Here is a 24,987-nt window from a genome sequence, read left to right on the forward strand (position 1 = left end):
AGCAGTGTGTACATGTCAATCCCAAACTCCTCATCTAGCCCTCCCACCCTCCCATCCCCGCTGGTAACCATAAGTTCATTCTCTATATCTGTGAGTCTGTTTCTGTTTTGTAAATAAGTTCATTTGTATCAAATTTTTTTTTTTAGATTCTGAATACAAGCAATATCATATGATATTTGTCTTTCCCTGATTTACTTCATTTAGTGTGATAATCTCCAGGTCCACCCATGTTGTTGCAAATGACATTATTTCCTTCTTTTAAATGGCTAAGTAATATTCCATTGTATATATGTACCACATCTTCTTTATCCATTCATCTGTCAATGGACATTTAGGCTGCTTCCATGTCTTGGCTATTATAAACAGTGCTGTGGTGAACACTGGGGGTGCATGTATCTTTTGAACCATGTTTTTCTCTGGATATATGCCCAGGAATGGGATTGCTGGATCATATGGTAACTCTATTTTTAGTTTTTTAAGGAACCTCCATACTGTTCTCCATAGTGGCTGTACCAATTTACGTTCCCGCCAACAGTGTAGGAGGGTTCCCTTTTCTCCACACCCTCTCCAGCATTTATTGTTTGTAGATTTTTTGATGATGGCCATTCTGCTTGGTGTGAGATGATATTTCATTGTAGTCGTGATTTGCATTTCTCTAATAATTAGCTATGTTGAGCATCTTTTCATGTGCCTCTTGGCCATCTGTATGTCTTCTTTGGAGGAATGTCTATTTAGGTCTTCTGCCCATTTTTTGATTGGGTTGTTTGGTTTTTTGATATTGAGCCGCATGAGCTGTTAGTAAATTTTGGAGATTAATCCCTTGTCGGTCACATCATTTGCAAATATTTTCTCCCATTCTGTGGGTTTTTTCGTTTTGTTTATGGTTTCTTTTTCTGTGCAAAAGTTTTTGAGTTTGATTAGGTCCCATCTGTTTATTTTTGTTTTTATTTCCATTAGTCTAGGAGATGGATCAGAAAAGATATTACTGTGATTTATGTAAAAGAGTGTTCTGCCTATGTTTTACTCTAAGTTTTATAGTATCCAGTCTTACATTTGGGTCTTTTATCCATTTTGAGTTTATTTTTGTGTATGGTGTTAAAGAGTGTTCTAATTTCATTTTTTTTACATGTAACTGTCCAGTTTTCCCGGCACCATGTGTTGAAGAGACTGTCTTTCCACCATTGTATAGTCTTGCATCCTTTGTAGTACATTAATTGACCATGGGTGCGTGGGTTTATTTCTGGGCTTTCTATCCTGTTCTATTGATCTATATTTCTATTTTTGTGCCAGAACCATACTATTTTGATGATTATAGCTTTGTAGTATGGTCTGAAGTTAGGGAGCCTGATTCCTCCAGCTCTGTTTTTCTTTCTCAAGATTGCTTTGGCTATTTGGGGTCTTTTGTGTCTCCATACAAATTGTAAGATTTTTTGTTGTAGTTCTGTGAAAATTTGATAGGGATTGCATTGAATCTGTAGATTGCCTTGGGTAGTATAGTCATTTTGACAGTACTGATTCTTCCTATCCAAGAACATGGTATATCTTCCCATCTGTTTGTGTCATCTTTGATTTCTTTCATCAGTGTCTTATAATTTTCAGAGTACAAGTCTTTTGTCTCCTTAGTCCCCTACCCCTTTCCTGAGACTTCAGTCTCACACATTTTAGATCACTTGATATTGTCCCAAAATGAAGCTCTGTTTTTCTTTTTCAGTCTGTTTATATTTCTCTTGCCATGTATTCAAGTTTCCTGATCTTTTTTTCTTCACAGTATAATTTGCTATTAATCCAATTGCCTATATTTTTTGTTTCAGGTATTGTTTTTTTCTCATATTTAGAAGTAATATTTGAGTCACTGTTACATCTTCAATTTCTCTTCATTATGTTTCTGTTTTCCTCTGCCTTCTTTAACATATGGCATGAATTTACAGTAACCTTTCTAACATTGTGTCTGCTTATCCTATCTTTTCATTTCTGCATCTGTTTCTATCGGTCAGTTTGTCTCCTAGCTTTAGGCCATGTTTTTTCTTGCTTCTTTTCATGCCTTTATGTTGGTTCTTTCCCTGGCCTCAGGTAGTTTCCTTTCATGCATGTGCAGAATGATACTTCGCCTGAGTTTCAAGGGGCCCCTCTGTAGATCTCTGGAGCTCTCCTTTTGTGTAGCAACTGCTCTCCAGTATTCTTCCATAATTCCAGCATTACATTATGACTTTTGTGGACCCTGTGCACTTTTGTCATTCAGAAGTTTGGGGCTTAGTTCATTTTCTTCCTCCTCCATGGAGGCTGAAAGTAGGGCAAATGTCTTAAGGGGGAGAATGGTTGCATATTGTTGCAGGCTTCTCCCTCTACTGGGATTTTGTTCCCTACACACCATAAGACGGCACAAGATCGGCTTTTCAACCTCAGCCACCTCTCGCTCCATTGTGGCTCTTACAAGCTTTTGATTGAGAGCCTGGTAGGTGTCTGTTTTCATGGCTGTGTGAAAACAGCCTTTGGCTTTTTTGAGTCTTTGTCTCCTGCCTCCAGCAAGTTTGGTATCAGGCTCTGCCTCAAGCGAAAAATCAGGTGCATGTTTTTGGCATGTCCCTCTTTTCTATACAAGTACTGCATGTGCTAAACATTATGACACTGTAAGAGATTTCACTCTAGCTTCCAGCCTCTTGCACCACCTTAGAACTTCACAAATGTTCCATGCGGGAAAACTAGCTTTGCGTTTGGTTTCTTCTAGTACTGACTTGTTGTGTGACCACCAAAAACTCTGATCATTTCACTTTCCCTCAGTAGCATCCTTCTGCTTGAGCCAAGTCCAATCTTCAGCCCACGCCCAAAAGCATCATGTACCCCCAGGAAAGACAATGTCCAGCAATCATCAGTTCACATTGGACAGGCTCTTCCCTCTCTGGAATTCTGTTCATATAACCTTTGTTGCTTCCACAGCTCTCCAGTGTCTTTACAAATGTGATTTTGCAATTGATTTTTTGTTTTCCAGTTTTGCAGCAAGAAAACAGGCCTCATGAGACATAATACATCCTACTCAGAAGTGGAGGCCAGACTTAAATAGGGCTTAAGACTTGTTTTCTACCAGGAGGAGGTTGTTGCACCTTCGCTCAATGTGACTTCTCTTTTTGAGTCCATAGTTCATGACATTGCCACCTACCAGTCTCTAGTCAGACTTAGAAAGCTGCGCTGAAAGTGGGTGCTGGAGCCTTTGGCTTTGGCCTGCCTGGGTTTTGTCTCCCTGGGACTGACCCAAGCCTGATTTACATTCCAGTCTGTTGTGTTCATCTTTACAGGACCAGGAATAAAACCTCCAGAAGAACGGACAATTGAATACCTAGAAGAAGTTGCAATTACTTTTGCTAAAGGACTAGCTGATAAAAAGATCTCTCCAAAGAGAGACAAGGGATTGGTAGAAAGTGAGTGTCATTATTAAAGAACTAAGGCAAAGCTTCTTTCCAGTGAATTTAATTTTATTTTCTATAAATCCGAAATGAGGAAGAGGTAAGTGCATTATTTACTCTTAAGTGTAAAGTCAACCTTAAAGGATGCAATAACTCTGCTCTAGGCTCAAGTCCTGGACCTTACACAGGTTAAAGACATTTTTTTAAAACTTTTTATTTTGGAAAATTCTAAATAATACCAAAATAGAATAATGTAACAGTGTAATAAACACCCATGTACTCAACACCAAGCTTTAATATTTATCAACTAATGTTTAAAGAAGTGCTTAGGTTGAAATTTAGATTGTTTATATCAGAGTAAAGAGCAGTTCTTTCAGATAGCTAGAATCACTGCATTTTTATGGAGTTTACAGAACAAACTAACAAGGGAGGCTGGGCTCTTTCCAGTAAGGATCTAAAAGCATTTTACCTTACAGAATTGACATCGTATGCCATGAGTATTCCATTTGTCAGGCAACAGATTTACAAAAAGGTGGAAGAAAAAGTACGAAAGCAGACCAAAGGCCTTTATCCTGCACCTCTGAAAATAATTGATGTGAGTCTTTACCCCATACTCCCACATTTCTCATGCTTCTTCCCTTTGTCTAGAGCAGTACTCTTTATTGCCATTCAGCACCATGTTTGCCAGTACTAAAGTTCTTCATGCTGCTATCAAAGTACTTACCAAAAATAACACAAGAGCATAGCAAGCTATGAGGATTTATATAAATGGATATTTGGGGAAAATTAGTGCCAGGCATACTTTTTAGGTGATGAGCTTAAAATTACCAGTTATAAACCAGGAAAGGAACCTATGTCATATCAGTATAACAAAGCCAGTAAAATATTGGACATTAATTAAGAGGTAGTTGAAACAAAATTAATGGCTGTATTCTGTCCTTAGTCAAAACCATTGTCATTACCTAAAATGTCTCATTGACTTTCCATTGCCATAATTATGAAAAAGATGTAATGATATAGAGAAGTTCTGGAAAAGATCAAGGAGGATAATTAAAATGATCACAGAGTTGGAGAAACATCTGTCTAAAGGTAGACTTTAAAATTTATAAAATCTTCAATCTGGAAAGTCCAAGATCAAAGGAGCAATAATTGAAGACAAGATCAATAATCAAAGATTTCAGAATTGGAGAATGAATTAGTCAACAAGTATATTTTGAGCCGAAGACGCCAAAGTATATAAAACATGAAACGTGGTCCCCTACTTCCGTTCACCTCACACAGTCTGGGTTGGGGAGATTAAACCCATATATGTGGTAAGGCAGATGGCAGGATGCAGGCGGTATGCAACTGCATAGGGTTAACGCCAGCTAACTGGGACAGAGGAAGATTGCTAAATTCACTGAGGAGGGAACGATCCCTGAAATTGTTAGAGAATACATGATGAGAAAGCAGTGCCAGGTAGGATGGGCATTTTGAGCAAAGTTACAGAAGCTGGAAAGCATGAGGCTCTTCAGGGAATATCAAATCAGATCAGTTTTTGTAGGAGGATAATGCAGTGTCTTCAGAAAGGCAGACCGAAGGTAGATTTTAAAAGGTAGACAGTAATTAATTAAGAAATTTGATCTTTGTCCTATATAGATCATAGAGAACCATTTTCATGGCAGTGAGTAAAAATGGATTAGAAAGAGAGACAAAGTAGAGCAATGAACTAGGAAACTATTCTGGTAATTCAGACTTGAAGTTTGAATAAGACCCCGAAATAGAATAGTAAAAGCAAAAATACGAAGGTAGTAAGAGACTTGCCAAAGAGCGTTAGGAGTTAAGGTTTAGAAGTGTTGAGATTAGGTATTCAGGAAATTCAAGCAACAGTAGTTTAGACAGAGAAGTCAATTAAGGATATAGATTGATTTATTTGTTTTTTTGTTTGTTTTTTGTTTGTTTGTTTTTAATCACCATTAAATTATGGTGATTGAATACAGGGTTATTTCTTTTATACTTGCTATTGTACTTAGGTTAGTACTTACCCCAAATGTTAAATTGAATTTCATGGAGTTCATGATTAATGCGATAAACTAAATGATGTTCCTGAGGAAGAATAAATAGAGGGGGAAATGGGCTGCAAGTGGAACTTTGGGGACCTGCCCACATTTGGAGAACAGGAGAGGAGCTGGAAGAATAATTCAAGCAGGAGGGAAGGGAGTTAAGAGGAAAAGGTAAACCTATTATTGGACTCAGAAAGGGGTGATGACAACTCTTTCTCTAACAAAATAACAGGATTCAAAGGATAAGGAGGTGGAGTTTGAGCTGTGGCACCTCTGTGTTCTTTTCCTATTCTGACTTCTTAATTCTCTTTCCTTCTATTTTATTTCCTTCCATTTTATGCTAGGTTGAGCAGTAGCCTCAGAGATGGAGAATTAAGTCAGTCTTAAGCAATAAGGCACTCAATCCTCTTCTCTTTCTCACTCCAGTCTAGACTTTTGACTTACTCTTTGAAGACTAACAACACTAGCAATTTTTTTCAGCATTACTGTATATCTTGCCAACCCATTCCAACAAGGAACAAGTACTTTATATGTTTTTTAGGTAGTGAAGACTGGGATTGAGCAAGGGAGTGATGCTGGCTATCTCTCTGAATCTCAGGTAAAGTTATTTCCTTTCAGTGTTTTATTATTAGAGACAGAAAATGCGAGATCCACAATGCTGTGTAAAACTGAAAAAAGGTAAAGTATTCAAAGCCTAGTAAAAAAATGTTTTCTTCCAGTGGTTGTCATTTCTTACGATTAATCTCAGTGAGCAAGTAGGTGCTAAGAAAACCTTAGTAGTCCCCAGATACTTGAACTTGCTCTCAATAATGAGGGTATAACTAGGAAAAGCAGGGGCAGAGTTAGAATCCTTTCAAAAGGAATCATTTGGACTTTTTGTTCTGTAGTTAGGCTGGTTTTGTTGTGATAAAGTGAGTACATTGATACAAAAATATGGTTCTTACTTGTTAGAGCCTGGAGATAAACCTGTGAAGCCCAGCCTCCCTTTGGTGAATTAGGAAATGAAGGGAAATGTTTTGCACCCACTAAGACAAGAAAACAGAGCAACACACGAACCAACCTCACCCCTTCCACTTCCTAACAAGTTGGTGGTATTGTAGATTTTAGTTGTTTGGGTTGTTTTGAAGTTTTAAGCAATCATTGAAGGATGATTGCTCTTCAATAATAGAATAAAAGATATCTGAAGAGCTCAGGACAAGTTCCAGAGAAAACATTTCTTATACTGGGTTGCTTACTGCAGTGCACTCTGATTAATTCTTTTACATTATCACCAGGTACACATATACATATATACAGAAAGATTGAAGCATATTTCCCAAAATAATTAGCCTGTACACTGTACTCAGTATTTTCTATCTATTCTACTTATCACAACCTGCTAAATTCATGACCACTGATAGATTTCTACCCATGGTTTGAAAATCACTGGTTTATTGAATAGAACCTACTTTGCCAAGATTAGTAGAACATTGTTACAGGTTCTATTCAGACATGAAGGCAACATTATTAGAGGGATTCCTTCTTTTAAGTGCTGTTTGCAACCATGTAATCGTACCAGTAAATTCTAGTAATATTGATGATGGTGATAGCTAACATTGAGGCCCAGTCATTTTACTAGTGTTTTCATTTACTTCCCACAACAATACTGTAAAATAGGTATTGTTTTTCCCATTTTAAGGATGAAGAAAGCTTCACAACTGGGAAATGGCAGGGCCAGGCTTTAAACTCAGTTCTTTCAAATACAGACTCTAAATCTCATGCTCTTTCCCACGAAGTTGAGACTTGTTCTCTGTAAGTGTTAAGGTCCTTTTAAAGTGGTAGATATCACATGGGGCAGCCTGCTACCCTGGAAGGAGAACTGGAGTTGGGAGTCATACTGCCTGGGTTCAAGTTCTGTTTCTGCCCCTTTGAGGCAGTGTGGCTTTGAGCAGGGTCAGATTCTGAGCCTCCTCTTCCCAGTCTTTAAAATGAGAGCAGTGGTTGAGATGATTGGTCCATTTTGGCTCTGACACTCTAATTCCATGAAAAAAGTTACCACAACTTCTGGTGTAGAGAATCTGAGAGCTCAGTTATATCCAGAACCTTTCAAAGCAGTAGTTGGAAGTGGTACAGATGAGGAGAGTGAAAGAAAGACGCTCAGCAGGAGACCAACTTCAGCAGCTCAGGACCTGAGGCTTTGCATGTGTTACCTCTGCTCTGCAGAGAAACTGACCCGAAAGAATCCACGTCTCCAAGACTGAGAAGTTCTACCTTTTCTTCTTCCCTTTTTCCAGAAATTTGGAGAGCTTGCAATGACCAAAGAATCAAAAGCCTTGATGGGACTTTACCGTGGTCAGACCCTATGCAAGAAGAATAAATTTGGAGCTCCGCAGAAGGAGGTTAAGTAAGTCAGCTCTATGTAGGAAGCCCCTGTGGATTTCAGCACATGCTACGCTTGTCGATGTCTCTGAAGGTCCATAGAGCTAGATTTATGCCTTCAGTCTTGCCCTAAACCTCTTCTGTCCTGAGCACTTTAGATCCCTATTCCTACGAAGGATTTTTTGGCTTTCAGAGTTCTGCCTGTGCTGAGTTTTCTCCTGAGCTCTCTAATGTCTCCTGTACAGGCATTCTTGTCTCACTATTGATGTCCCCTAGAAATATGGTTTAGGTTTCCCCTTCCTAAACCAAATACACACACTATGTGCTGTTTAATGACCTTGTCTCTCCCTGTGACTTGAGATACCATCTCTGGGAACTCACACTTCTCCCTCATTAAAAAAAGTAAAGCCTCATTCTAGTCATTAAAGTCTTGTCCTTCGTTTAGCTTACAGCCTAAGCGTTTGAGAGTCTACTTACCTGTTTCATATCTATTCTCTTCAGCGAGGCTTTCAGTGTTATGCCGCCTAAATAGCTCTTCAGCGTTTTAAGTTTAGTAATGCCCCTAAACTCACCCCCTTGCTCAGTGGTTCTTAACCTGGGCAACGTTGCCACCAGGGGACACTTGCCAATCTCTGGAAACATTTTTGGTTGTCACAGCTGGGGAGGGAGGGATGGTACTGGCATCTGGTGGCCAGAGGCCAGGAATGCTGCTAAACATCCTACAGCGCACAGGACAGCCCCACAACAAAGAAGTATCCAGTCCAAAATGTCAGTAGTGCTGAGGTTGAGGAACACTGTCTGCCTGAATTACAGAGAGGGATTTGTGAAAGCAGCTAATGTTACTACCTTCTCCAACCGCTCACCTTTAATGAGATTGCAATCCAAAGCAGAAGAGGAAATCAATAAGAAGCCCGGGTGAGACAGACAAGATTCTTGCCAAGGGGGCTGATTTCCAAATTAGAATATGAAATACAACCGTAACTGCTTCTCCAGCACACGTGGTGATCGGTATCAGTTGGGTTGTCTGTGTACCACCTAATGTTGACAATATCTCGCATTCAGTGGGTGAGATAAATTACTTCCACGCTGCAGTGGAATGATGATATGGCCACTTAATCTGCATCTCTTCACACATCCTGCAAAAATTACTCTTAAATTTTAAATTGGACTTCCCTGGTGGCACAGTGGTTGAGAGTCCTCCTGCCAGCGCAGGTTACACGGGTTCGAGCCCTGGTCCGGGAAGATTCCACGTGCCGCGGAGCAGCTAAGCCCGTGCACCACAACTACTGAGCCTGCACTCTAGAGCCTGCGAGCCACAACTGCTGAGCCCACGAGCCACAACTACTGAAGCCCGCGTGCCTAAAGCCCGTCCTCCACAACAAAAGAAGTCACCGCAATGAGAAGCCTGTGCACCGCAACGAAGAGTAGCCCCTGCTCGCTGCAACTAGAGAAAGCCCGTGTGCAGCAACGAAGACCCAACGCAGCCATAAATTAATTAATTAATTAATTTAAAAAATTTAAAATTATAAAATGTTTACTCTTAAGCTAATTAGCCACTCCTGACTCCTACTCTGGTCTGCATGTAACTCTTACTGTTATATGCAAATAGCATGTAATACCACCTGGAGAAGCTGTTATTGTGCACCAGTACACAGAAAAGACAGGCAGCATGCATGTGAAACTCATGTAAGAAGAAGTAAGAAAATGAGAATCAAAATACTTAAGCTTACAAAAATTCTCCCCCCAAAACAACCACAATGCAAAAGAACACTATAGCAGAATGCTTCCAAACTTGAATTATATATCCTTAAATAAATATTTACAGATAAGAAAAGAATCACTTTGAATCAAAAGTTCAAAAACTCAGAATTAAATGGGCAGAAAAACAGGATGATGTAAGAGTTGACCTAACTTGGGAAATAAATTGAAGAAAAGGTAACATCATCTTAGAAATGAAGAATAAATTATAAGGTACGCAAGGCAGAATAGGTTGAACCGAAAATTTAATAAAGAACGTTGAAGAAAGGGCATCCCCCTTCCTGCTTTCCCAGTTGTCAGTAATAGTTCCACTTCTGTCTCTCTAGGCCTCTTCCCCCTTGCCTCGGATAATAATTTGAATTCCTTATGTATTTTCTCTTTTTATAAATTAATTTTTTATGCAAAGAATGCATTCTTAATCTCCTTTTTTAAAAAACTATTATAAGGAAGTTTGAATACTAGATGAATGTTTTGTGTTTATGGTTTGAATGTTTTAATATAAAAGGGATCCTTCAGTATGAATCCTATAATCTTTTTCGTCAGTGGTACGACTTGGAGACTATGTATGTGGGTACATACCAGTTAACTTGTTCCTTTTCATCTTCTTCTGAAAGATTGATGACTTCCAATTCTTCATTATCGTAAACATCGTATGACTGTTCCTCACAGCATATCATCTTGTGCATAAGTGCATTTCTCTAGAGTAGATAGTAGAATTACTGGGTCGTAGAAGATGCAATTTTTGGTTTTAATACATTTGACCTCCTATATAGGACAAAGTATATACTTCCATCAACCATGCATGAAAGAACAAAATTTTTTACATCCTCACTGTTACTTCTAAAATTTTTGCCAATCTGATGGGGAGAGAATACATTCGTTTTAATTTGCATTTCCCAGATTATTAGGGAAATTGGGCATTTTACTGGCGATTTGTTTTCTTTTTCTGTGAATTGCTTTATATAAACCCCTGCCCATTTTATTGGGTTGTCTTTTTTAATTGATATGTGTGTTCTTTATATTTCCCCAGTAGTAATCCTTTGTCTGCTGTACCTGTTACAAATTTCTTCCTCTTCTATGGTTGTCTTAACTTTTGTGGGGTCATTTGTCAAGCAAATTTTTAATTTTGATGCAGTAAATACATGAATAATTTTTTCAGCTCCTGTTCTTTATGTTTTTCTACCCTATTTTTTCATGGTCTCCAGGTACTTAACACTCACCATATAAAAATGTGTATTATCACAAAGATGCATTTGAAAGATACTCCCAGGAATTGAAGTTAGGGTGCCTTTTCAGGTCTTGAATATGATTTTTGAACATTATAACAGAATTGTTATGAATGAAACAACTCTAGTTTAGGTCTACAGTGTTGTAAACTTGGGCTTCTTTTATGAAGGAAGTTGTTCTGAAAATTTTTTTTAGTTACTTATGGGAAAATGGCATATTGTTCCAAAACTATGGAAAACTAAAAAGAGTCATCAGACATGATCTCTGTCCCTCAAAAAGCTTAGAATTTAGTTGAGGAGACAAAAATGATGTACATGAAGCTGTTCCAAAATACTGTGGGGTAAGCCAAATTTTAAGGGTCCTGACAAGTTCAAGAGGAATTCAGGGGTGGAAAAGGCAGTAGTGTGCATGGATGGAGGTGTTTGAGGGAGGGATAAGGTCTGGAAGCAAAGAAACCATCCAAGAGGCTTTTGAACCAATCCAGGTAAGGGGTGAGAAAGGCACAGATTTCAAGAGAAATGAAAGATGACTGGAAAATGGCAAAATCACTAGCAAGTAAGTAGTTGGAAGAAGAGAGATTAGTCTTTAGGCTTATCACTGCAAGTTGGCTTTTGTTTGAAGAAAAATACTCGTTAATTTAAGCGTAATCCATGTTGTTTTGTTTTCAGTGATCTCAGGTATGATTGAAGATCAGTATAATTCTGTCTCCTTGGGTAGACCAATTCTTGTAGACCTAACGGATTTTTGCATTTAACTTTGAAAATCAGTCATTTATGAAAGATGTCTTTTTGTAGGTAAAAATTATTTTAAATACCTTATTGTTGTCCCTGCTTTAGTTGATTTATTGGATGATGACCTGGGCAATCTCCCACTTTTACTGAATTAATTAAGATTTATACCAAAAGTCATTTCATCCTTTCCTTTCAGGCAGCTCGCCATTCTTGGCGCAGGGCTAATGGGGGCCGGCATCGCCCAGGTCTCCGTGGATAAGGGCCTACAGACTACACTGAAGGATGCTACGCTAGCCGCGCTGGGGCGAGGACAGCAACAAGTGTTCAAAGGGTAAGCCTGCTCTCTGCCTTTGCTGGGAGAGTAGCGTGTGTTTTGGTTTTTGCCGTCACAGTTTCCTTTCTCCTGAACATGATCTGTATTGGATACTCCATAGTTAAGTCTCATTTCCTTTGCTTTTTAGACATGCTCATTCCTGCTTTCACTTTTTTTTCTTTTTTTTTTTTGCGGTTGTTGCAGATAATGTTATTATAAATCATTAACATCATTGGAGTCTGTAGTCTTTGAGTGCAGAAGAGAAAACCTTATCTATTAGACGTTTTTAAATGCCATATAGTTTATACTTTGATATCAGACTAGAAAGTCTCATGTTTGTGAATTTTAATTGCTGTATTGTTATAGAATATTGAAACAGCATGACTGTGTCTATAGAGAGAACTGAGATAAGGATATGAGGAAACGTGTAACTGCATCTTGAAGGTAGGGCTGGGATCAGAACTCATGAACCTCATATTTCTCGACTGGCGTTACTATAGAGAAACAGTTAACTGATTTGGCTCCACAATATCTGGATCTTATGGACTGTGTCTCCATCTTACTTCTGAATTAATAAACAGGGAATATTATTCTCCCTCCTGCCCGTCCCTCCCTCCTCTCCCCCACCCCACACACATACTGCCTGTTTTGCAGAGGGGAAGAATGGAGCAGCAACTTGGCCAAACTGGGAATTTGTTTCAGCTCATTTCTCTGCTCCAATGTAATAGACTGTCTAAGGCTGGCTGAGCTTTGATGGTCTTGCACGTGACTTTTAGTTGAGTTAGTTTTTTTGTTTCTTAAATGGATTATGTAGCTTAAGTGTGTTTTTACCCCTTTTCTGCTCATATATTGCTACCATAATACTGTGCAGGACCTGGCAGTTTTAATCATGTTGGCAGATAGCAACTGTCTTAATGTAAGATAGCAAGGCATTGTAGTAAAAGATTCTGACCCCCCAAAATGGCATGTGCTCGATAACACCATTGCCCTGAGACCAGCACGCGAGCGTTTCCAGAGTTTCATACAGTCACCAAAATGAGAAATTGCTCTAAAATAGCTTTTCCCCCTCGATCTCTTTTGGATCCAGCTGTCCCGGGTTTCCCTTTTTGCATTAGAAACATCGGGCTCTGGTGAGTGCCCCTCCCTGTACTGCTGACTTGGGACGTACATATTTCTTGTTCTCTCGGGAATAGTTTCATTAGGCATTAGAATTAGAGCAACTAATAATGTTTTGAACTCTCACAAGAATCTTGCTTGCTGACTGCTGACACGGTTGTCAGAAACCAGGATATTTGAATCCATACTTTGGAGACTTAAACTGACTACTTCTTTGAACTTACCTTGTGGCTTTAATTTTTCTTTTGGTTAAGGAAACTAGTGAATGGGGTGTAGCTTCATTCTTCATTCAGAGGAAAATTCTAGGTCGTTTATTCTGAAAGTGCAGTCAGATTAAAACCTAAGGGAGCCTATTTTCCTTGGCAATAAAAAACAATCAGTTAAGTGTCTGAGTAGCAGGAATCCTTTTTAGCTCTCTATGGGGAAGAAGAAACCTTGAGTTAATATTTTATGTAATCAATATGATGTGCTACTAGGTACTGACCAGGAAATGGATTAAGAATATATGACATAATGCTTGGTCTCTGTCCTCCGGTAGATCACAATTACAGAATAACAAAATGATATGTAAGCAAGTATAAACTCGTGGTCTAGGACCCGTGTTGGCTATTGTAGGTAGAGAATTACTAGAGCTATTGTAGGTAGAGAATTACTAGAGCTGCTCTCCTGTTTGCCATTTTAGTGTTCATGTTTACTCCTCTTGGCAAATTTAACTGTTTTATTAGTGATACCATTTATGCAGGTTGGGCATGTAGAGGCATCTTTTAGTAGAAAGAATATGGATGTGGGGGTCAACCTGTGTGAACCCTAGGACCCTCCCTTAACTCGCTCTTGGACCACAAATCCCTCTGAGTCTCCTTGAGCAGCTCAGCTCCCTCAAAATGGGAGCTACCTCACTGAGTTGGTGAAAAACACACAGCACACTATCTGGCCCATGGACACTCAGTAAATGTTAGTTTCCTGTTCTCCCCCTCTGACTAGGAATGTGTTTTTTTCCTAGACTGAATGATAAAGTGAAGAAGAAAGCACTAACATCGTTTGAAAGGGACGCCTTTTTCAGCAACTTGACTGGGCAGCTCGATTACCAGGGTTTTGAAAAGGCTGACATGGTGATTGAAGCTGTTTTTGAGGACCTCAGTCTTAAGCACAAAGTGCTCAAGGAAGTAGAAGCGGTAAGTAAGGGGCCTGCTGTACTGAATCCTAGTGTTGTGAGTGGAGAACACAGAGACAGGGTTTTTTAAAGGAACTATAGGAAACTTGTGGTTCTTTTTATAGGGCCATTCATTCCCAGATGTAAGGGGTTTTGTATGTTTGTTTGTTTGTTGGAGGGGTGAAGTAGAAAAGAACAGCTTTATTGCTTTGCCAGGCAAAAGGGGACACAGCAGGCTTGCGCCCCTCAAAACTGTGTCCCCCAAATGTAAGTTTTTATGTGAACCCATGCACACTGTGTATAAAGGTCAAATCAAAGTCCTAAGGAAAGGCAAACGAGTAGCTTATTAACTTAAGCACAGGGTTCATTAGCCTTATATGGGAGTTCAGTCACCCAAACATACAAATAACCTCATGGACTGTAGCCAGACATCTTGACATTATTGGTTGGCTGCAAGCTATAACTAAACTAATTCAGGTCTAGGCAGCAGAGGAAACAGGGAGAAACAGTTTCTCCAGGCAGGATTCAGATGCTCATTTTGTGGAAGTGCTACTCTGGTCTTGAGCCCAAATGCTGTGCATAGTCAACTCTTGAGATGGGATGATATGAACAAAACAAGTACTTGAACTGGGTGGTATGAATAAAGAGGAAAGAAGGAAAGAAGAGATGGCAGTAATCCAGGCAGGAGGTAGAACCGGGGCCTCGACTAGCCTATAGTTAAATAAACAGAGTGTAGGTTAGTAAATGGTGTAAATAAAATGGCACTGACTTTGCAACATTCTGGGGTGTCTTGAGTAGTGGGCTGTACTCCTAAGACTCTCTTCCATGGGAGGACAATCTCTGCTCTACTAAAGACTGAACCTAAGGAGGGTTTAGAAACTAACGACAAGCAACTCAGTTTGGGCTGGATTCCACTTGTGAAACACACATTCCAAAATCTTTTCTTTAGACAGAGTGTAATGTAGATTCAGCTGAGGGAGTGAATTCAGAAGAGCTGGGTGGGTGTGTGTTCTCTCTGTGCAAGGTGGCACTGCAGCAGAGAAATGGACGCAACGTTCCCGGGGCTTTGGGGGCCCTGCTGGGCCAATGGAAGGTAGACTGAGGGGCGGCAAAAACAGACAGAGCCGTTTACCACTAAAAGAGCATTTGTCACCTGACTGGGTGATGGTATTTGCTTTTGGAAAATCAGGATTTAGGAGTATCTGAGTGTAGAAAAGTTTGTTAGTTTTAGCAGTTGGGAAGCCAGTGATCAAGGAAAAGAAAGAGAAAGAAGAGGGATCAGATCAAGAGAAGTGCAGACTATGAACAAATCAATACAGTAGTTCCCATTGAAACATAAAGGTTAAGGGAGAAGAGAAGGGAAAGAAAGAAAAAAAAAGGGGTTTTATATGTCCGTGAAGTCCATGGACTGGGGAAAGGGAGGATATTCGGGGAATCATGAATTTTTAGCAGATAGTAAGAAAAGAATAAGATTATTGCTAAAGGTAAAATCCAAAGTGTTAACGTATGTTGTAGTTATTTATGTAACATGTCACAGGCCTTTACCTTTTTAGAGAAGCTAGCGAAATCATCTAAGGTAGGAGATACTCAAAAAAGTTTTTCAGAAAGGGTGGAAAAGAGCAAGGTCCAGAACAGATCTGTATTTGGAAAATCAAAGAATTTCAAGTGAAAGACCTTTAGGAGGCCATCAAGTCCATCCTCTTACCTGGCCTCGCCTTTCTTTACGGGAAAATGGTAAAGCTGAATCTACATGTGGTATTCCTCGGGGATTTAAAACTTCACTTCTCTTCCTCTCCACAGAACTAAAGAAACTCACTCCTTTGATATCTTCATAATCCTTGTCTCCAGATCCCTCACTGTCTTGCTTGTCTCCTTTGCTGTCTTCACCATGTCTCAGTGTTCTCTTGGCGTGTGACAAACCACCGCAAAAACAATGTCCTTTTCACAGTTCTGCAGTTAGGGCAGGGCTCTGCGAGGCGGCTGGCCCTTAATTCCACGTGGCTTCCCAGTGGGGGCACTCGTGGGACTGCATTCAGCTGAAAGCTTGGTTGGGGCGCCTCCCTCTCCCTGTGGCCTGTCCTCGCTTAGTGGTCGAGCCAGAGCTTCTCTGCAGCATGGCTGCTGGCTTCTAAGAGAGCAAGGCAGAAGCCAGTGGACTTCATAAGGCAAGGCCTGGAACTGGCAGAGTCACTTCTGCTACTTTCCATTGGTAAAAGCAAGTCATAGGCCAGCCCAGATTTAAGAGGAGGGGAAAGAGACTGTGCCTCTGGATGGGAGGAGAGACACACATGTACAAGGAGGGGAAGGATTGTTGCCAGCCATCTTTGGAGACATTGGTTTGCTCTTCATAGAGAATTTTACCACCGACATTAGACACCATACCATTAATAATGCAGCCTGAGACTATGTTAGCTTTCTGATCATCAGGCTCTACTTTTGGCTCACGTTATACTTTTGATTAAATAAAATCATGGGCTCTTTAACACAAGTTTACTGCCAAGCCAGGTCTTGCCCATTAGGTACCTACTCAGTTATTTTTTTCTCTTTCTTCTTTTTCATAAAATCTTAATGCAGTACTTTACCTTTATCCTCATTATAATTCATCTTATTTTGCACTCAGTTTTTCAGCGTGTTGAATGTATCTTGAATCTTGATTCTCATCTCTGATGTTAGGATTCTGCCTGCCCAGATTTGCACAAATTTGACAGCTGTGCCTTCCATGTTTTTCATCCAAGCATCTGAATAAAAATATGAATAAGCTGAGATTGTGGGCAGAATGCTAAGAGAATCTCCATTAGACACTATTCTGCAGGTTGATAAAGCTAATAGATAATAGTATTCATGCACTGTAGATATAATTATAGTGGTGTACCATTTCTTAGTAACACATGTGTAACATGAAATAGGCATGCACATTATGGTTTGTTCTCTCAAAGGTGAAGGGTGGGCGGGGCCCAAGTGTCACTCATTGGCTTTGCTTTGGACCTCAGTAATCTCCCAGGCCTACATGACACACTCTTAAATGCTTTTCTCCTGCAGGTGATTCCAGATCACTGTGTCTTTGCCAGCAACACATCTGCTCTCCCAATCAGCAAAATTGCTGCTATCAGTAAAAGACCTGAGAAGGTAAATTCTGAACAGAGGAAAACCCTGAAATGTTTTACTGCTTCAGGCTCATTGATGAAGGCTTAGAATATGAGAAGGGACTGGTATGGATTATGAAGTGGATGAGGGTGATGATGTAGTCCCAGAAACTGGGCACAAAAAAGCTAGTACCATGACCAGTGTGAGATGCAGGAACAAGTGAACTACAACTAAAATATACCTTTATAGGTGATTTGCATCCCTAATGGGTATTATTATTCAGGTTCAGACTATAAAACCTACATTTATTACATTGGGTATTGAAAGATAGACCCTAAAATAAGAAGAGATGTTCCAAAATAACACTTGAGCTACAGAGCAGACTCTGGTGACTGTCTGGGATGGGTTTGGTTCCAACTCCAGATCCAGGAATGGAAGATCAGGGGCTGTGGTGGGATGTGTCCACCCCGGTTTGCTTAGAGCTTCTACCTAGGACATGAGAGGGGTGGATGTAGAAGCACTTACAGTGAGTATCTGGAATGATGCCTAGAAATCTGTCTTTGGACTTCTGCTCTCTACCAGGGAGATCAAGTGAAATCATTCAAGGAGAAATAAAACAGTTCACCTCTCTGGAGGATGCCGGTTAGCCTCAGCGAAGCAGAACCAGCCAAAAGTAGGCAGGAAATATAAAAGGCCTTTAAGCAGCTGAAACTGTTAATACAAAGTCCATGTACTAAAAACACGAAAATTTTTTTATTCCCATTTTAATAGCTTGCTAACTGAAGATCATCTTGTTCCCTAGCACGCAGCAGATTAGAAGTGGTGTGGGCCTGATAGAGGCAGGTTCAGTGAAGGCAGGAGGAGGTCATGGGGAGAAGCGGCAGCTGAGGGAAGACACAAACGCGGAGTAATGGCAGGTAGACAGTCTGGCCACGTCGTAATCACTCACAGCAGCTCCTCAGCGCTGGAGGGCAGCGGAGGAGACCCTGCTGCTGTGCCTTGGATACTACCCTCTCCTCTCCCCCGTGGAGCAGCACAAGCATCACGCTTAGCAGTCCTCGCGCCCAGGGACCTTGAGCGGCTTTTAGCACCTGCTTGCCTAGGTCATTCACGTAAGAGTAAGGCCACAGGGGCACAAGTAGGGCGACCAACCCTCTCGGTTTGCCCAGGACACAGGCCCTCCAGTGCTACAACTGAGAAAGTCCCAGCAGTCCAGGACACAGCTGGCCACCTTTTGGCACAGCTTTTTTGAACGATGTCGATAGGTTTTGCTTGGGGTAGTGATTACGTGGGTAGATACACAGTTGTCAGAACTCATCAAACTGAACACTTTAAGATCTGTGCGTTTTATTGTATATAAATTATACATGGTAAAGGCTAATTCCTTTTGCTCAGGAGTATAGTCTGAATCAGGTCCTGTCTTTTTAAGTATTTTAGACATAAGTAGAAGGATAATTTAGAGGTTAGAAGCAACTTTTGGATTGATAAGTTGATGTAACATGCAAGTGACCTGTGTGTTACACAACGGGAAGTGGGCAGGCTGTGGAGACAGGCCGACCTTGATGGCATCCCACTCTGCCATTTACTGACTGACCCTGAGCTACTAATTTTAACCTCCTGATGTCTTTCTTCCTCATCTAGGTCATTAGACTGACTAGTTCACAGAGTTGTAGTGGATTAAATATAAAGGATAAATGATAAATGTGTTAATGAATAGTGGATAGTAAGCAGTCAGTCAGTGGCAGATATTAGTTAATACCTTATAGCTAAAATGGGGAGTGGAGGCAAAACTATAAATTAATGGATAGACTTCTTTCACAGTTCAGTTGTGAAGACTATCTAATTGTTAGCTTAATGAGGCTGTTCTCAAACTTTAGCATGTATCAGAATCACCTGGAGGGCTTCTTAAACACAGATCTGGGCCCTGCCCCCTGGAGTTCCTCATTCAGTAGGTCTGGGGAGGCCCTGAGAATTTGCAGTTCTGACATTCCCAGGTGATGCTAGTGCAGCTGGTCTGGGTACTTGACTTTGAGAGTCACTGGTTTAATGAGCCTTGAGGGAATTTGAGTGTTGAGAAATGTTATTTAAACCCAGTACAGTCGTCCCTGGGTATCCTTGGGGGATTAGTTCCAGGACCACCAGGAGATACCAAAATCCACAGAAGCTCAAGTCCCCTATATAAAGTAGTGTAGTACAGTGAATACGGGCAGCCCTCTGTATCCTCAGGTTTCAGATCCAAGGAGTCAGACCAGTTGAATCTGATTCAACCAGTTGGATCTGCGGTTGGTTGAACCTGTGTATGCGAAATCTGTGGATACGAAGGGCCGACAGTATCCTGGTGGTGAGACGCATTGATGTAAAATCCAAATATATCTCTGACAGTCCAGCATAGTAAGTAATTCTTCTGCCTGTCTCCCCCCACACCCCATAAAAAGTGGACCCTCTCACCCAAACCATCAACATCATTAATATAAATGGAACCCTCATTCATTCTTCCCCAGTAAATCTAATTTGGCCTTTAGCTGCGATTTTGGCATTAACTGTTGGTAGGATCCATTGCCCTTAGTGAAAAGCCCTAGAAGCAGATGGAATTCCAGTTAGCTCTCCCCTGAACATACTGGACTTTTAATCAAAGAACCATGGAACCAAACCACTTGACGGCACCAAGCAGTATTCCTGTATTACAACCGCCTTTCTCTGCAGTGCTTTCCAAGCAAAAAAAAGAATGCTATTAGTTTCCCCTCTCAGAGTTCTTAAATCTGTCGGTGTTTTGTCCCCCCTTGCCAGGTGATTGGCATGCACTACTTCTCTCCTGTGGACAAGATGCAGCTGCTGGAGATTATCACAACTCCAAAAACTTCTAAGGACACAACTGCTTCTGCTGTAGAAGTTGGTCTCAAACAGGGGAAGGTCATCATTGTGGTTAAGGTAAGGAGCTGTGTGTCAGAGCAGCAGATTCAGAAAGGTTCTATGAAGCCTCCTTATATTTCCAGGTTTGTTTGTAACTCTTCAGTTTAAATATACCAGCTTTTGACATGATTTCCCCTTGGTGGTCTATGGTATGGACAGTGGTGGACCGCTGAGTCAGGGTCTGGGATATGGCGGGTTCTCCCAGCCATTCCAGACCTTTCAGATGACTGTGAGACTGTCTGCTGTGCTCCTGGATTCAAGCCAGGCTGCCCCTGGCTATGGCTTCCCTTGCAGTTTAATATTAAGGATTCTGATGGAGATTATAAATCACCTTGAGTTTTGAAGTGGCTTCCGGGGGAGAGAGACCGCTTTCTGACCTGGGAAGTGCCCACAACTGAGGGGCCCATGAGCTCATATTCTCTCCCTTGGCAGGACGGACCTGGCTTCTATACCACCAGGTGCCTCGCACCCATGATGTCTGAAGTCATCAGAATTCTCCAGGTTGGTATCGATCTCAGAATGTTTGAGGCATCTTCCACTCTTTAAACTAGTTTTCCAAACTGGTAATGTTAAGGTGAGGAGCCGGCTTCCTTCTAATACGCTGACTCCTGGCTCTCCTCCAAGAAGGCCCTTTGGTGCCCTCTCTTTCCACACAGGGCTGGGAAGTCATGGGCTGACACTGCACTAAGATGGGCAGAATTTTAGCTCTGCTCCCTTAGCGTCCTCCCTGCTCCAGTGAGCCAAAGGCCTCCGACATGCTCTGTGCGCGGTTTCTGCATCCCCTTCCGGAACAGGGCCCATTTGGTCGGATTGGTGCTACACCTGCTTCTGCTGCACGCAGACCTCTCCAGTGGCCATACAGGTCGGTCACTGGCGGGAAGGGCGTGGCCACTCCTCACTGGGCTCTTACCAGACCTGGGCATCACAGGACTCTACAGTACTGCTCCTCGGCAACGTCTCTTCTCTCAGCATCGGGAAACTTAGCCCTGTCTGGCGTGGAATCTCATTATTCTTGAGATCCAGGATTGCAAACAAAAAGGAAATGAATAATTTGTTCATCTCTAGACTTCCTTAAAATTCTGTAGGTTAGGAAAGGCTCAGACTTTCCCCTTGTGGCTCCCAAGCCTCTTTGTGCTTCCCTGAGTGAAACAGTCCCAGTCCTGGGCCTGGCCAGGCGGCACCCAGAAGAGAAGTGGGTGCTGCACAAGGCCGTTTGTGAGGGCAGCACAAGGAGCCCTTCGGGGAATCTGGGACGGCCTTCCCCTGAGGTCCGGCTTTACTTCCCATCCAGGAAGGAGTTGGCCCTAAGAAGCTGGATTCCCTGACCACAAGCTTTGGCTTTCCTGTGGGCGCTGCTACACTGGTGGATGAAGTTGGCGTGGATGTAGCAAAACACGTAGCAGAAAATCTAGGCAAAGTGTTTGGGGAGCGGTTTGCAGGTGGAAGCCTAGAAGTGCTGAAGCAGATGATATCCAAGGGCTTCCTGGGTGAGTAGCCGCAAAGAAACGTAACTAGCATCATTCGTGACAGAGTTCCTGAGACCAAAGAGTTGCAGAAGGCCCATGTGGAAGAGTGTTTCTAAACATAGAGCCCACTGTCATAGGGAAATTAAAAATGGTTTCATGACCACCTCTTTCTAGGCTGGGCCTGTAGATCATGGACAAAAGGCAGAACTCTGGCCTCCTGAGGCTCTGCCGTTGCCCAGGCTATGCAAGATTGACAGGCATTTCATCCTGCCCAAGGCATCTACTACACCCGTGATACTGCGGGAGCATTGCATCCAGGCTTTCAATGTTGTCTGACCACCTTTGTGGAGGAAGTAAACCTCTAAGTAAAGGATGTAATTGAGGCCCACCAGAGAGGTGGTTTTCTCTCTCGGCAAAGTAGCAACAAAATCAACACTAGGACCTGGGCATCCTAGGGCCTGGTGTTGCATACCTGGACATTAAAACTCACCCACCTGGCCTTTCCTACCCAGATACACAGATTTCCAAGCTCCAGGAAACACAAGCTCTTTTTTCCTTCGCTGCCAACTCTTCTGACAAACACCAATTTCTAGAGTAGGCTAGATCTACAAATTCAGCAATACGGAAAAGAGGCTAGAGCTTTATAACAGACTAGCAGAGAAGAGAACTCTCAGGCCCGGGCTCTGAGAATTTGTTAACGTTCCCTTTTCTTGCTTCTTTTAGGTCGCAAATCCGGGAAGGGCTTTTACATCTACCAGGAGGGTGTGAAGAATAAGAATTTGAACTCTGACATACACAGTGTTTTGGCAGGTCTGAAGATGCCTTCTCAGCCTGATGTGTAAGTTCATTTGAGGGGCTATTGGTGCAGAAGCGTGTTTCTCACCAGCCCAAAGCTTCTTGGACCCTCTACCATCATTTTTGTTATGATCACCATACGTGACCAGAGAGAACATTCCTGATGCTTAACACTTTTTGCCCTTCCACATTCCACCTCGTCCTCTACCAGGCCTCAGGATAAGGACTGCAGCCCAGCCTTGGGAAGACCCCTTGGGAAGCCTTCCCTCTGAGGGTCCCAGAGAGCAACTAGAAAGACGGTTCTCCTAGGCCTGCTCACCTCCACACTGTTTATTATCATTTGTAATCAGCAGCTGCTGATGTCAAGAGGTACCGTCTACCCTGCCAGACCCTGTTCTCGGTGCCCGGTTTCGGGTTAATTAGGACAAGTAGCCCTCTGCTGTCTTTTTCCAAGGGCAGCACCTTCTCTAGAGTTGGAGGTTCACTAGGGCTGGCCCGGAGCTCCGGCAGCACCAGCCCTCACTCCCGTTCTGCACTGGGGCGCCTGCGTCCTCCCCTTTTACCCTCCGCCTCCCTGAATGTCTCTCCCTGTTGGCAGCTCCTCGGACGAAGACATCCAGTACCGCCTGGTGACCAGATTTGTGAACGAGGCTGTCCTGTGCCTGCAGGAAGGGGTCTTGGCCACGCCTACAGAGGGAGACATCGGCGCGGTCTTCGGGCTTGGCTTCCCCCCCTGTCTTGGAGGTCGGTCTTGCGAGTCAGGAAGGCAGCTCGCTTCATCCCGGAGCTCGTTTCACTTCTCCTTCAACAACGTCCTATTTCTCCTTTTAGGGCCCTTCCGCTTTGTGGATCTGTATGGCGCTCAGAAGATAGTGGACCGGCTCCGGAAGTACGAGGCTGCCTATGGAAAACAGTTCACCCCGTGCCAGCTGCTTATGGACCATGCCAGCCGCCCTAACAAGAAGTTCTACCAGTGAGCAGGCCCTGAACCCTGCTCGCTCACCCACTAATGCCAGCCGCGGCAGCGCTGGTTCTCGACAGAGTGGCGTCTAGGTTTATCAGAGTAACCAGAAGGAAAACAAATTCTGGCATTGGGTGTGTGCCTTGATTAAAGTGCCTTCAGCTGTGGGCATCTCTCCCTCCCAGGGAAGTCTGGCTGTGAAGTAGTTTGTACTTCGTGTTGGAAGGCGGAACCCTCTGTGCTCACGAATTCGTAAGCCCCGAGGCCCAGAGTAGCAGCGTCCCTGGAGCCATCCTTGCTGCCTGTTCCTCCCAGGAGACCAGTGGTGGCCAATGGTGGTGAGGGCAGTTCTGCACCCAGCCAAATACTTAACAGTAAAAACCAAACACTATCAGCTTCTCTGCCTGCCTACTGCTTTCTCTTCTGTCTTTGCCCTTGTGGTTTAACCCCCTTTCCTTCAAGGGGTGAGCTGGAATAAAGCCCTGTGCTTCGGGGTAGGAATGTACTGGGGCAGCACCTTAAGAGAGAAACTGCATTGATGGAAAGTGGGATTTTATGAGCCTAAAGCCTTTTAAACCAACTGTATTTAAATGCTTTGGCTGGGCTTCTGCTTACAGTGGGGAAGAGGCCCTGGCTAAGCAGAACAGTGGGAGAGGTGTGGAGGGCCAGCATATAAAAGACTCCTTTCCGTTGCACAGTTTTACTCAGTTCTTTCCTTGGTGTGACTCATTCATGTGCGCACCTCAGGATGTTTGTGGAACGTTGGCATTAAGCAGAGGAGGTGACGTTTTCCTGGCCAGTGTGTCCTGCACGTCTTGGCTGCCCCAGGGCACAAAAGGTGGACGACACCTGCACAGCGATCACAGGCATCCCGTGTGACCCACCGCCGCCTCCCCTCTGCTAGAGCCTCCGCTCTTCCCATCCCCCCGCCCTCTGGTGTGGGAAGTTCCTACACTTGTGTTCTGGCAGAAGCATTGCCCAGTCCAGGTAACCAGCTTCGGGCCCCTCACTGGGTCTGGCAGAAGGATCCACTCCGTGTGCGTGCGGAATCGTAATTCAAGTCCCATCACGCTGCGCGGTCTCATCTTTGAGATGCCACCAGTCCCTCCTGCCTCTGCTCCAGCCGCGAGTGCTTCACATGCCCCCCTGGGTAGCTCTGCTCTGGCGACTGGCAGGCGGGAAGCTCAGCTCCAGTTCTCCTCACAGCTGGTTGCTAGGAAGCCAGACTCGAAAACCAAGGCATCTCCGAGTTGGGAGTTTTCAGGTGACCCATAGAAGGTAGAGAACTGATCCTCTACACCAAGGCCATTAACAGGCTTCTGGGGGGTGGGGTGGGGGGTCTGAGCAGCCTCAAGGCAGGTATTTGGACAGGGCAGGAAGTTAAACCTGGGTAGTGGCTTGGAGCTTTGAAGTATGACCTTTCCACTTAGCAGCACTAGGTAGGTGTGAATTATGTTGAAACATTAGTGGGAATTGAGGGTTCTTGTAGTTGAGGGGCTGGTGAGGGGTTTTCAGAAGGGAACGAGGGCCACTCCACCAGCTGCCTCTGAGGAACAAGTGGGCCGTGTACACACACCGTTTCCGAAGTCCTCTCCTGCCCGCAGGCACTTACATTGTGCCAGTCGGTCCCCACGGCCCTCTGAAAGAACACAGTTGACGCCCAGGATTGCACCTGCAC

General features: G+C 42.9%; 1 protein-coding gene across 1 annotated transcript in view; it reads left to right on the top strand.

Annotated features, from left to right (window-relative positions):
- Positions 1 to 23,703, top strand: part of HADHA (hydroxyacyl-CoA dehydrogenase trifunctional multienzyme complex subunit alpha) — a 48,079-nt gene extending 24,376 nt beyond the window's left edge. Inside the window, exons 8-20 of the mRNA XM_082356880.1 lie at positions 3,291 to 3,413; positions 3,875 to 3,993; positions 5,982 to 6,038; positions 7,714 to 7,823; positions 11,711 to 11,845; positions 13,944 to 14,115; positions 17,133 to 17,219; positions 19,965 to 20,105; positions 20,520 to 20,588; positions 21,379 to 21,574; positions 22,277 to 22,391; positions 22,947 to 23,092; positions 23,180 to 23,703. Of these exons, the coding sequence (XP_082213006.1) occupies positions 3,291 to 3,413; positions 3,875 to 3,993; positions 5,982 to 6,038; positions 7,714 to 7,823; positions 11,711 to 11,845; positions 13,944 to 14,115; positions 17,133 to 17,219; positions 19,965 to 20,105; positions 20,520 to 20,588; positions 21,379 to 21,574; positions 22,277 to 22,391; positions 22,947 to 23,092; positions 23,180 to 23,325 (1,616 nt within the window). The 3' untranslated portion in view covers positions 23,326 to 23,703. The remainder of the gene's footprint in view (positions 1 to 3,290; positions 3,414 to 3,874; positions 3,994 to 5,981; positions 6,039 to 7,713; positions 7,824 to 11,710; positions 11,846 to 13,943; positions 14,116 to 17,132; positions 17,220 to 19,964; positions 20,106 to 20,519; positions 20,589 to 21,378; positions 21,575 to 22,276; positions 22,392 to 22,946; positions 23,093 to 23,179) is intronic.
- Positions 23,704 to 24,987: the final 1,284 nt, after the last annotated feature.

This window comes from Balaenoptera borealis, assembly GCF_965194805.1.
Source record: "Balaenoptera borealis genome assembly, chromosome: 15".
NCBI lineage: Eukaryota > Metazoa > Chordata > Mammalia > Artiodactyla > Balaenopteridae > Balaenoptera > Balaenoptera borealis.